Raw genomic sequence first — 14,140 nt, 5'->3', positions numbered from 1 at the left:
GGAGCCTGTCAGTTAACATGACGTTGTGACTCTCATGCCCTGGGGAAGCTGAGCGAACAACTTTTTATCCCAGGCAGAGACCTCAGGCTGCCTTTCAATTTCCACCGCTGCCTGCCCAGGTATTGAGCGGCATCTGCTCTCTGGGCGGCCCGTTTGGTTAGCGACTCGCCTCTCCACACTCTTATCTTGGAGGGCCATAGGCTGCCCCTGTCGACAAGGGAAGAGGCAGTGCGCAGCGCTCCCCGCCCTGGGTCTCTAGGGAGGGCATTTGGTCCCCTGCAAGTAGGTGGGAGTGGGTGGATGGTCTCACTGTTGATGTTGAAGGGTGCTTTAATAACATCACACTGTATTATGCTTTTCCTACAGGATAAAGGATATTGGGTGTTTGGGAAATAGCCTAAGAGGTTAAAGCTTTCTCTTTGAAGTTGATCAGAACCCTCCTCCCCATTTTCACTTAATAATAGCAGTTGTTTACAATTTCAGTGGTTCTTTGGTGTTACTTAAACCAAATATGAAGTGGTCTGAAGTGGTTTGCATATAGCATTTCTCCACTTTCCGTCCCGTGAGCGGTCAGAGAGCCATCTTTTACTGTGACAGATAAACTTGTCTGTTCCATAACAAGCTTTGTTTTTAATCAGATGAAAAGACTGGATATAATTTTTTGAACACCTCTGTTGCTGTGTTTCCTGTTCATTTGGAAATAATGCTTTAGAAAGCATATTTCCTCCCATTGGAAAAAAAGAAAAAGATTAAGATGAGATAAAACTTTGTAAGTCCTTTTCGGTTATTTTGACTTCCCTTCAATTAGCAGGCATTGCCTTTATAGTGTCGAGAAACATTTTAAAAACCTCATGGGAAGGGGCAGATTACTTTTCAAAGTTTTTCTCTTAATTTTCAACTAACTGAAAGTTAAGCCTGAGTGTTGCTACAACTGTTATTAGACTGTCACCTTGAGAAAAAGGAAGCGCTCTGCTTTCCCTGCTAACAACTATTTGAGATCAAACGAAATTCAGTTGAACTCCTGTTAATTGTTTGGTAAATAACAAAAACTGATAACCTTACAACCCATTCCGTCCCTCTATTTTAGGTGGAGGATCTTTAATGCTAAGTATGTTTGATGAACTGGCATAGGACAATGAATTATATTTAATTTGTTACCATTCTTATCATTATTATTAGGACTACACGCCTAATAGCAATTGCTACCAATTCTTGAAAGCCTAGTTTGTGATAAGCTTCTGTGACAAAGCTGTGTATAAAATCTCCAGTCCTCACAATAGCCCTCTAAGGAGGTTTTTACTCTCATTTTAGAGTTGAGGAAGCTAAGGTTCTGAGAGGCTAAGTAACTTGCCCAAACTGTTGATAAGCAATAAGGCCCCAAATTGGGTTCAGGTCTCTTTGACACTTTTCACTGAACAACTACTAGTTTAGGTAAAACTGTTGGTTAGAAATTATCGGAATACATTGATATGTGAATGCAGTACAAATAAGAGGCAGTGAGCAGCAGGAGTTCTGAATGCTCCAGGCAAAGAAATGTAGGGAACTTTGTAAAAATAACAGAAGACTGGGCTAATTTACTTAAGTGCTGTTCTTTAGCACTGACTTTTTTAAGTCCTCGTCTTTCATGGGCTCCTTTAATTGTTCACCAGCTCCTACTTCAACAAAGCGTCCCTGTACCAACCAGTAGCCTTCCCAGGATATAATTTGATGCTTATATGGTAAACTTCAAGTATGTGAGTAATTGTAGGTTTTGGGTATATTGACCACTCCCATCTAATCCTAGTAGAAAAATACTTGTCCTGATCCAGATTAAATGTCAGGTTTCTAAATGGTTCAGTTTATACCAGGGTAGCACAGAGAAAATTATCTCATCCACACCCCTGTGTATCAGTTGTTGCTGATCTCTGGCCTGCCAGATATCTGAGTCTTTTTAATGTGAGGTGGGTGTTTGAGAGCTTAACCTGGGCATTGTAAATTTCAGGAAGCCAGAGCTTTTTTACTTTCTACCTTATATAAGTTCACTTTAGATGGTTAACCCAGAATAATTGCTTAGAAATTGGCAATTGTCACCATATTAATTTCAAGTTACTAATAAAAGCTGATTCGTTGCAGAGTGGTCCAAACCTCCTGTTCATTGTGTCCCTGGTAGCAAGGGTGGGGTCTGATAAGTATTGTAAGGTTAGCATAAAGAATTTTTCCGTGCTTTAGCATTTTCTGAACATCTTTAGAACATTTTACAACACATTTTGTGTACTTTAACATTTTCTGAACAGCTTTAGAACGTTTCAGAACACATTTTGTGCTCTTGGGCCTGTTGCTACAGTGAAAAACTTAGAATACTTGATCATTCAGAAAAAAAAAAAGATTTCCGTCCATGAAAATAGATCCTAAAAGAGAACACTGATCCACTAAAGGGAGAAAGGTTTATTTAAGAGCAAGTTATTATTTTAGAGAAAGAGAGGGAGAACATCTCCTGTGTGCCAGGCACTGTGCTAGGCGTTAGGGACACAACGGTGAGCAAAAACATGCACAATCCCTGCTTCTGTGGCACTGAAAGTCTAGTGAAGGAGACAGACATAAATCAGTGGTCACTCTAATGCGTAGTATAACTATAAACTGAGAAAAGTGTTCTAAAAGTAAGGACTCTGTATGAGTCTACATGCGAGAGACTCCTGGCCTAGCTATGGGGTTAGAGAAGTCTTATGTGATACAGCGATTATTGAACTATATGCTTTGAAGGATGAGTAGGTGTTATTATGTAGAGAGTGATAGGTAGGTAGACAAGAGAACATTATAAGGTGAACTGTATGTGCAAAGTTCCTGTGGCACAAAGGGACTATGGGTCATTCGAGAAGGCCAATATGTGTGGCTGATGTAAAAGGAACTAAGAGTAGGTTGGTGAGATGCCATCATTTTTCTTTCATTCTGTCTCTTATATGCTACCAAAAGTTATATTCACCTTTTGTTAAGTGATTCCTTTGTGCCAGATGTGATATAAGGACTATACTTGAATAAGCTCAAGTTCCTCTGAGGTACTATTATTGCCATTACACAGATGAGGAGAGTGAGGCATAGAACAGTTAAGTTACTGGTTCAAAGTTGATCAGTGATACTCTACTATACTCTTCTTCCTATCCTGTACCCAAGTATGACCACACGCTGGAAAGGACCCTCCTGTCTGGTGTGACTCCTTGATGTAGCCCTGAGAACTTCTGAAATTTCCAGAGAATTTGGATGCGAGTGGACATTCAGCAGAGACTCTGTGGGCCCCATGCCCTCATTCACTGGGTGGAGCTCGAGTGTGGACCACTGGAGAGGAGCGCCGTGCATCACTGCAGCTGTAATCCTTGTGGGTCTTATTTTACTCATGTCTGATACTGAATATAGGACAGCAACATAAATATTTTGAGCTGACCCACCTTTGAGAGTAAAGAGGTTGTCGCTAGCAAACACTCCCAGCCTTTTTTTTTTTTTGAACTTGTATTTTTCCCTGATGGTAGTCGAAGAAATTATGTATATTTATTTGGCTGGGTTTGCCAGTATATCCTTTCAGCTAAAATTCTTCTTATTGATTGTCAAGCTGAATCTTTCTTCCTTTATTTCCAGAGATCTGATCGGAGTTGGAAGGTGAAAGAAAATGAATTCTTTTTCTGATTTACCTGCAGAGAACTTAACCATTGCAGTCAATATGACGAAGACTTTGTCCTCAACAGTAACACATGGGTTTAATTCTAGTAATGACTCACCTTCGATGTCAATAACAAGGCTTTTTCCAGCCTTACTAGAATGCTTTGGCATAGTCCTTTGTGGCTACATAGCAGGAAGGGCCAATGTCATAACATCAACACAGGCCAAAGGACTGGGGAATTTTGTCTCCAGATTTGCGCTTCCAGCTTTATTATTCAAAAACATGGTTATACTTAATTTTTCCAATGTGGATTGGGCTTTCCTATATAGTATCTTAATTGCCAAAGCTGCTGTATTTTTCATTGTATGTGTATTAACCTTATTGGTTGCCAGCCCCGACAGTCGATTTAGCAAAGCTGGACTATTTCCTATTTTTGCTACACAGAGTAATGACTTTGCATTGGGATATCCTATTGGTAAGTTATTCCTTATTTTTCAAGTTTTTTAAAAATTCAAGTGTTTTAGGAGGTAACAAAATTTAAAACTTTAATTTATCTAAGCATTTGTTAGTGATAGATACTTATATCTAAAAATTTTTTCATATTTTTTCTTAAATATGTCTTAAATTTGGAAGATTTATATTTTTTCCTTCAGAGTTTGAGGCTCCTTCAAACATCTACCTAAAATAAATGGTCATATCCAAATGAACTTTGTGAATCGTCTTTCTAATAGTATTCTTTCTCTTCTCAGTAATCACATATGAAAGAAGTTTAATTCTCAGAAGGGATCAGATTCTGATTAAATTATGTAAAAAAGATAGGCATATGCCTATATAAATACAATTATTAGATGTTAGCAGTGGAAATTTATGAATGAGTTTTTCCCTCCCTTATCTTTCTTACCATCCAGAATATATATTATGTTACATTAAAACTTGTTTTTGAGCTTGTTTTTCAAAATGTCAATGTACTTTAGCTGAAGTTAATTTCTTATTTAAGAACAAAAATGGTGAAGGCTTTGTTTTTTACCTTTCCGACTTTTCCTTCTTTACCTTTCTAACTCCTCAAGCAGCCTAATGTTATATTTCTATGTATGTGTGTTTTCCTGATAAAACAGTAAATATACCAGTTTGGGATGTTGAGATATCTTGAAAGGAAACTTTTTATTTTTTCCAGAACACTCTGCCACTAAGAAAACGTATACTTAGTAACTACTTTTTTTATATTTTTATTTTTAAATTAAAGTTTATGTTGTACTTTGATCAGGTATCATAATGTGAAGACCTGAATATTATGAATCTAGCCATTCATTCATTCACTCATTCATAGGGACCTGCTACGTACCAGGGACTGCTAGCTGCTGGGAATATGCCTGTGAACAAAGTTCATATACATATTGAATTTACATTTTAATGGGAAAATAAAATTATAATATCAGGCAATGACCAGGGCCATAGAAATAGATAAAGTAGTGCAGTGGGATAGGAATAAGGAGGTGCTATTTGAGGTAGAGGGTCAGTAAAGGCCTCTCTGATGATATATCTTCTGAGCAGAGATTGAAAAAAACTTATTGAAATGGATAATTGAAATCTACCATTGACTTTCAGATTTCTTATCCAGTAGTTTTACCCTGCCTTCCCCCCAAATTATTTCACCACTGGCACCAAAAGGATTCCAGTGGACTATACTTTTCATCTTTCTCCTCTTTTGACCCTCCTACATCTCGCTTACCAGAGACAGAGGTATGCCTTAGAAGTTAAATAACTATGAGTAAAGCAGGAGGTTTATGAGAGGGGAAAACTAGGCTCTTAGATAGTTTTAAATAGTCAGAAACTAGACAGGTGTTCCTTGAAGGTTATTGAGTTTTAAAATTAAGGATGAATCAAGCATTTAAATAAAGACTTTGGAAATAAAAGAGCAAGGAGTTAATGAGTTTGTCCTCTTCAGGGGCATTAATAATGTAAATTTGTCAACATATTTATGGAATAAGGACCTTAGAAGTGGCTCAGTATCATAGTGTTAAATATTCAATAAATATTGCTATCTCTTTAATTTAGGCATAAATTGTAAATATATAGTTTCATGCTCCCATAGATTAGTAAGCCCCTAAATAAATAGAACAAACATTTGTAACTTTATAGAGTACTTTCTTATATACTTATCTCATCTGAGATAGGGCAGATATTATTATCCTCACTTTCAAATAAGGAGACAGGCTTACAGTTTTAATTGTCTTATCCTGGTTCACACAGCTAAGAGGTGACTGAGACCCAAACCTAGGTCTTCTGGTTCTAAATCCTGGGTATTCCGTATGCCACACAGTTATACAACATGCCCATTTAATCTCCAGAAGACCCAACTAGCATTAGTTTCAGAGAGAATCAAAGGTTTTTTATCTTTACAGTATTCTAAAAATAATCCATAAAATGAGTAGCAGTGGAAAAAGAGCTATTAGATGAGTTTTATCCATTTTCTTATCGAGGCAGAATCTCCAAATAAAAAATGTAGTCAGCCATTTTCATCACTACTTCTCTTATGTCCCACATTAGATCAGTGAATCTGGTAGTAATCATGTTCCCAGCAGTGTGCTAGCCAATTTCCGTGATGATTATGCTTGTAGATTTTGAGTTGTCATTTTTGTTTTTAAATCACAAATAAGAGCTCTTGTAACATTAGGTTGTAGACAATAACCTTACCAGAAGCCAAGAGAATAGGCAGTACTTTCTCATATATCTGCAAATTGGAAGGTGTGGAACAGAACTGTAGGGCCATGTGTCTGCTCCAATGAGGTATTTCTTATTGCTGTCCATGCCCGTCTGCCTTCTGGCCTTGTTCAGAGAGCCTTTTTCTCTAGGGAGATGACCCTTTCTGTTATGTGGCCTCTCCCAGGAATTCTTGCTCTCTTGTTGGCAGATAAGCATCGTAGCTGATAGGAAAGGTCCTTTATAAGACTGCATTTGTTCCACAACATCATCCTGTTTACAGGTGACTCAGGAGAAGGCAGATCAATTAATGAATTAAAAAAGGACAGTCATATTTCCTTTTTCTCTGTATTATGACAATTGTAACGGTCTATGAAATTACGCTAAAATATTTATCTATACTCAAGTGATGGAATACTACAATGAATTATTACAGACTAAAAGGGAAGCTCACTGTCTTTTTAGAACAATTTTTTTCAAAATACTTTAAGAAATCCGAGTGTGAGAAGAAACCTAGAATCTACCAAGGTGAATGCTGATTCCAGCAAATCAGAATGGCTCCCTGCCTCTGTCATTAGAAGATGCTAATAAGGCATAGTTAAGTCCTATAATTTATCCTTCAAACAATGCTGATCACATAAGTGCCCTGACTAATCATAATTATGCTCTAGTGCTTGAGCTGTAAACAGAAAGGAAATGAAGCATTTAACTATATGCCATTAAATAATAGAAGGATCCTGTCTGGGTCTTTGTGTTATTTGCTAGGATTGAAACCCTGCAGGAATCAAAATAGGAGCCACAGTGGGTGGTTAATTTTGTCTTAGTTCTTCAAAGCTATATAATAATTCCTCATAGTGGGATTTCCCCCTCCCAAGAGCCTTATTTATAAGTATTAATTAGAACTTAATAGTTGATATAATGACTATACATCTAATTTGTTAGTATAGGTCACTGCTTTCATATATGTTTTTATATGTTTTTCAGATTTGAAAAAACATCTTTAGGTTGGTAACAAAAGAAAAGCACTGCCAATTTATAAATAAATACATGATGTTAAATAATTACACAATGAATGGCAGAAATGGGCTGAAATTTCCATATTGAACCCTATTCTAGTAACTGAACAAGTATTTATTCCCAATTTTTTGCTATCCCATTAGACTATGCTTCTTTTGCCTTCGTATATGTGTTCAACTGAGTTAAAATACTCCAATAGTAACCTGCTTTATAAATATTCAGAATGTGAAAAAAATTGGATGTAAAAAGAAACAGGTTAACAGATAACAATTAGATATAAATTGCTGTGTATTAATACATTTTTATTCTGTCTGAAACCTTAGACATTCATTGATATGTTAATTCCATTCAGCAAGTATTTTTCAGATTTGCTCAGTGCTGTTCTGGGTCTCAGGGGTATAAATGATGCCTTCAAGGAACTTAGAGTTTGTTAAAGTGGCACTAATATGAAACAAGGTACCAGAGCCATCCAGAGAATGGGAGATCCATGATGTAAATTGAAGACTTGGTGGAAGAAGTGGTACATGAGGCTGGGCTTAAACAGTAGGCAAGATTTGGATAAGAGAGGAGAGACTATAAGAAGTTGGAGAATGATGATCAGCACGCAGAACTATTAATGATGAACCTGGTGTTTGTCCAGCATGACTATGATATTAAACTGGCTGATAGTTAAATTGGCTATTCCTTTTCATTAAGGAATAGTGAGAGATGAGCTGGATAAATAAGGGATCAGTTGTGGAGACTGGACTGTGAATGTCAAAAGAAAGGTTTTATAGCTATTTTTGTAGGTGGTGAGAGCTGTGGGAAAAATCTTAGTTTTTGAAAGTTAAGATTTAGGTGATGTTTTCAGCAGTAAATAAAATGGATGAAGAAGGCGGTCAAGAAAAACCAAAAGAATATAAGTTGGTAAACACATTAAGTAACCCAATTTTGAGGTTTTTGACTAGTCGTATTAGTAGGAATCAAGAAGAGAAAATACAAAAGATCCTGCAAAAGTAGAAAGTACTTAGTAATTGCTTAGTCATAGACAATAAAGACTGTTGCTTAGATTTGCAGTGAGCTTTTAAAACAATCTAAAGCCCATTATGTGATGGTGATTAAGTGCTAGTGTGCCAGGAAAGTAAATTTCTGGAAAAAGGCATTAACTTAAGGGACTTTGTGTGCCGTAACTTGTCAAAGGAAATACCATATGTATTTTATTTTGGCCACTTGGGAAAATTCTTGTGCTCAGATTGAAAACACAAGGGTTTTCCAAAATATGCTGTCTTTTAAAAATTGAGTGGTGGGCGGATGTGGACACCTTTCTCTTAGAGATAGACTGCAATCAGAGAAAGTGTAGCTATCTAGAAATGGTTATCAAAAGTGTGGCTTTTTTTACTTAAAAGATGAAACCTTGTGAAATATGAAGGAAAACCACTAAGAGTTATAGAGCTAGTATATCTAATTTGGAAATCAGTGGAAAGAATGTGTGCAATGTTATGTAATCAAATGTGTTTGATTTAACCACTGCTTCATTTTGGAGATATAAACCCCTGTATGTGCTTAGCTGAAAAAAAGGGAATTGAATCTTATAAAAAGTAGGTTTTGGCTAATGAGAACAAGGTGAACTTTAAAGGTTATATAATCTAGTTACATAACTTCAATGGGACATGTGCCTGACATTAACTAAACTTATGTATCCTAAGTAAGTAAACAAATATATTTTCCTACCTCTGTCACTTTATCTCAGTGTAAATTGAGAAACCTAATCTTTCAAGTTTTTCACATGATTGCCTCTCTCCTTGTGAGTGATTGTGGCTGTTCTTTTTTATCTTTCGTTCTCAACTTGAAATCACTTATGAATCAGCCTTTGTATGTATTAGGTTGAATAATTTCAAAACTCATTGCCAAGAATGTACCTAGAGATCAGGTTGCTTACTCTAAGGCTCTAAGTTGCCCTGATCAACCCAAGACCAGGCCCTCACATCCACCAAGAAACTACAGAAGTCTGATCTACCCACCCTCTTCCAAGGGGTCTCCTGTTACTCAGTGGTTAGGTTAGGTTCTAAAGTCATCATGTACAGTGAAAAATCCCTTAAGTCACCCACAAAATACAACACATGTATTTTGTGTACATTGTACCATTTCTTATAAGTCTAACAGCCAGATTTTTTCTCTACCATTGTTGTTCTTCAATGAACAACCCATGAAGGAATTAGTTTGCATTTGGGAACATGCTTTATGAAAAAAAAAACAAAACATGAAGCTTTTGTCTTCCTAAGACAGTGTAGTTGAGTTTGTGTTAGTTAAATGTGCATTGACATGACTCTACTGTATTCCCCTCCCAAACATTTCTTAGATCCATCTTTCCATCCCTAATTCTTCAGCATCTTCACTGGTCTTCCCTGAAGGCATCATTCCTTTTCATTCTTGATGGAGGCTGCTCATTTTCTCATTGCCTGCATACCACACAAGCAATCGTAGACTGGCATCCTCATAGCCACCTTGAACTACTGCTAGGCCTTTATTCTTTGCTGTTTTGTAAAAACTGCTTCTTTGAGGTTCACGCTGCCTGGCTAAACCCCTCATCCTCATTGCTGTCATCTGCTGACCTCATTCTAATCATTCCTCCTCATTCATTGAAGACTTTGTCTCATTGTCATCTTCTCTACTCCCAAGTTTTGCCATTATCTTGTTTGACTTTAGCATCTTTGTGAACTACGCATCAAATTCTCTGCCCTCTCAGTTCCTTGGCCTCCTTATCTCCAATGATGTCTTCCTTTACTCCATTTCAGCCACCAACTAACATGGCCTTATCCTACCTAGTCAGGTGGGAAATATTAAATTCAATAGCTCACTATCTGACTTACTCCAAACTCCTCAACTTCCAGCTGCACATAATTCTTGGACTTCATAGGGGCCTCCAGTCCCTGACACTCTCTACTTTCTGTCAGCCATCTCCCATCCTCACTCCCTTTCCTGTACGGCTTGGACTCCATCACTTTAGTGCTCATTTTTTAGTTCGTGGTCTCCTACTTTCTCTTCAATCCTCTGTACTCTGACTCCTGCCTCATCACTCCAGTGAAACTTCTCCCTCAAGGGAGCCAACAACCACCTTCTTGCTTAAACGTTTCATTTATTATATTTTTATTTTGAATTATTTCTTTGAAGAATTCCACAATTCTGCCCTTTTTTTGAGACTAGTCTTAGCCTCTAGTTGGTCAAAATTAGTGGGTTTTACTAAAAATAATTTGTGAAAGTTGATTATCATTTTATAAGCTCATTGTTATTTAATATAGTGTGTTTTTCTTCTTTTTCCATCTTTCTTACTGAAATGTACTTTTCCAAAACTAGAGTAAGGAGGTCATTCTGCACTATTTAGATTACTTTATAATATCCTATAATTAAGCACAGAAAACAATATACATAATACATTAATATATTTCTGTGGTGATCATTTTAAAATCAATTTTAATTCTTGTTTTTCAGTTGAAGCTTTATATCAAACTACGTACCCAGAATATCTCCAGTACATTTATTTGGTGGCGCCAATATCTCTTATGATGTTAAACCCTATAGGGTTTATCTTCTGTGAAATCCAGAAGTGGAAAGATACTCAAAATGCTTCTCAAAATAAAGTAAAAATCGTGGGACTCGGATTTCTGCGGGTATTACAGAACCCAATAGTATTTATGGTCTTCATTGGTATTGCCTTTAATTTTATTCTGGATCAAAAAGTGCCCGTATATATGGAAAACTTTCTTGATGGACTTGGAAATTCTTTCTCTGGATCAGCTCTATTTTATCTTGGTCTTACAATGGTGGGAAAAATAAAGAAACTGAAGAAGTCAGCATTTGTTGTGCTAATTCTTCTCATCACAGCTAAACTGTAAGTTTCACTTATTTAACTTGGAGATTGGACTTTGTGAAAGCCTTATTTAGCCAATTCATTGGGATGTATCTGCAACTATTTTCTCCTTTAAGTAATGTGATAATAATTCCTCTCAATTGAATAGTTGTGATTTAAAGGAAAATGTGATGTTGGTATATTGTAGAAAATCATTTCCTTCGACCGTGTAGGTTATTATTTCCATTTTTACTGTCAGAGGATAAAGACTATTGGTTTCCCTTCAGCTTTTATATAATTTTACTTAATATCTCCTATGGTTCAAGTTTGATCATACTTTTTAAGGAATTTTGCAGGATTTCTGAGTTTTCTAAATCTATTAGAATCCTAAACTCAAAAGCATCTTAGTCATGGTGAGAAAATAATTTTGAATATAAACTTTTTTTTTTAATATTTTATTTTTCCTTTTTCTGCCCAAAGCCCCCCAGTACACAGTTGTGTATTTTTAGTTTGGGTCTTTCTAGTTGTGGCATGTGGGATGCCACCTCAGCATGGCTTGATGAGTGGTGCCAAGTCTGTGCCCAGGACTCGAACTGGGGAAACCCCGGGCCGCCAAAGCGGAGCGTGCAAACTTAACCACTCGGCTCTGGGCCAGCCCCTAAACTATTTTTATCATGAATTTGGGGGGAAATATTTTGTAATTCTAATGCTGGTTGAAATTTCTTAATATAAGTAAGTCAACGTGAATGATTATCAACCGTCTGTTCCTAGTCTGTCAAACAAAAAGTTCTTATCAGCTCCTTAGTTAATAGTTCTTCAGCTTACTTAGCTCATTAGCCATGGAGTTATTCATGGTGCAGGTGACACAATTTTACTGCAAGATTATCCCAAGACACTTGGGGCATGCTTACCTATTGAATTCAGCTCTTGTATAGATCATTAAATTCATGAGACTGGTGCAAGATGAAATAGTATTATTTTTCAAAATAATAAAAATGAATATGAGTTCTGAAAATTACTTATGGTGGTGTTATGCTCCTTGGAAATAAAGTACTAATTAGTATTGCCACAGTAATAGATACGCTTCTAACAATAATAGTATTATCAACTTCAACTTAGAAGTAGCATTTAAATATTCTCATTTTTTAAAATCTTTTTTTCTGGTCTTTGATCCCTATTAGATATTTTCTTCATCTCTTTTTTTTTTAATTAAAAAAATACCTATAGGGGCCAGCCCCATGGCATAGTGGTTGAGTTTGGCACTCTCCACTTTGGCAGCCCAGGTTCACGGGTTCGCATCCTGGCTGCAGACCTATACCACTTGTCAGCCCTGCTGTGGCAGTGATCCACGTGTAAAATAGAGGAAGAGTGGCACAGATGTTAGCTCAGGGCGAATCTTCCTCAACAACAACAACAAACAACCTATAAAAGCAGTTCTTAGTCCATCCTAGAGCGTCTCTCTAGTTGCTGCTGTGAGTGTTATCAACCTTAGTCTGGGTCTTTTTAAAGGAAAGCTCCATTAGCTCAATTACTGTTGATATGCTCTTTCTATGTAATCCTATAAGATTTGTTTAATAATCGACCCTTCACCAGGTCTGGATTTCACTAATTTTCTGCTCTATCTCAGTTGTTTCAGTTCCCTTTGCTAAACCTTTTTGTCTTTACAAAGATGAAGAGCTAATTGTAAGATACCTATTTTTCTGCTGGTTTTTAGAATCTAATTGAGCACCATTATTACCAAACCATTTAAACCCCTAATCATAATAAAGATCAGCTTTTTTTCCAAAAAAGAGTTTAGTAATTTTCATGAAAAAAAATTTCACTCAGATTGTCAATCTTTTTTTTCTTTTAACATTTCAATGAACTAATAGAGGAAGCAAGAAACAGCAGCTATAATGGCAACTTTTACACATTTCTTGCAAGAAAATTATTTGTAGAACAAAAAAATCTGAGTTTTTTCTTTCTAATCCCTGATATTTGAAATATTTCTAGAATATCGTACATTTTAAATGGCTCCAAGTTGAATTCTCGGTTCTTTTAAGAAAATGTCCACAAGTAGGCACATAGGGAATTGCACATACAAATAGATACCCACTCTGGGCAGGAGAAGAAGAACCTAGTGCCAAGTTCACTAGAGCAATCTAACACTTCAGAACCAACATGCTTTGATATTAAGTAATGATGCGTTTCTTGTTTCTTCAGCCTGGTGCTACCGCTTCTGGGCAGAGAAATGGTGGAACTCTTGGACAAGGGCGACAGTGTAGTCAACCACACAAGTTTATCAAATTATGCATTTTTGTATGGTGTCTTCCCCGTAGCACCAGGAGTGGCTATCTTTGCAACGCAGTTCAACATGGAAGTAGAGATTGTATGTATATACTACTTTCTAAGTTTGATTGTTTGTATGATTAATAGAAAAATGAATTTTTGAAACATAGAAATCAGCATTCTCTTATGAGAATTTGATATCTATAAACTACCTCGTTGTAAATAAAGAGGCATCATGTAACAGTAGAGTTATTTAATCTGGGGTCTTTATTCAGCCATGGCTTATTTCATTAGTTTTTTTTAGATTCAAGTATTTTATTGCTGTACTCTTACTTAAACCTAAAAGTTATTACAGAAAGGTAACTTTTGAAATTTTGAGGGGAAAAAAATCTGTTTCATGCATTGATAATTCAACCATCAGATGCAAAACACCATGTAATCAACTGCAATAAACAGCTAAAATCAGTTAACACAAAATTGTTAACAGTGTCTAAGCGTATTGTACATGTTATCTACAGCATTAGAGTAAATGTTTTTGAAATACAACGTGAAGGAACTAAATTGTTTAATGAAGGTCAGTTCCATTATTTAATCTGTAAAAGGTTTGTATAGTAATTTTTCTCCTTTTGAATTGCTTTTATTGCCCTATATTTTATGAAATGGTATGGAAGGAAACTGGTCATCAGTTTAATTAGATCATT

At 36.3% G+C, this 14,140-nt stretch overlaps 1 protein-coding gene across 7 annotated transcripts in view; it reads left to right on the top strand.

Moving 5' to 3' along the window:
• GPR155 (G protein-coupled receptor 155) overlaps positions 1-14,140 on the top strand; it is a 41,396-nt gene that overhangs the window by 733 nt on the left and 26,523 nt on the right. For 4 of the 7 annotated variants that reach the window (XM_005601590.3, XM_014732539.3, XM_005601591.4 and 1 more), the window contains exons 2-5: positions 3,148-3,349; positions 3,607-4,103; positions 10,814-11,213; positions 13,374-13,539. In XM_005601590.3, the coding sequence (XP_005601647.3) occupies positions 3,638-4,103; positions 10,814-11,213; positions 13,374-13,539 (1,032 nt within the window). In that variant the 5' untranslated portion in view covers positions 3,148-3,349; positions 3,607-3,637. The remainder of the gene's footprint in view (positions 1-3,147; positions 3,350-3,606; positions 4,104-10,813; positions 11,214-13,373; positions 13,540-14,140) is intronic. The other 3 variants (XM_001917170.5, XM_070242028.1, XM_070242029.1) reach the window with 1 other exon arrangement.

Source organism: Equus caballus, chromosome 18 (genome assembly GCF_041296265.1).
Source record: "Equus caballus isolate H_3958 breed thoroughbred chromosome 18, TB-T2T, whole genome shotgun sequence".
NCBI classification, from domain to species: Eukaryota; Metazoa; Chordata; class Mammalia; order Perissodactyla; family Equidae; genus Equus; species Equus caballus.
This window is presented reverse-complemented; position numbering and strand designations above follow the sequence as displayed.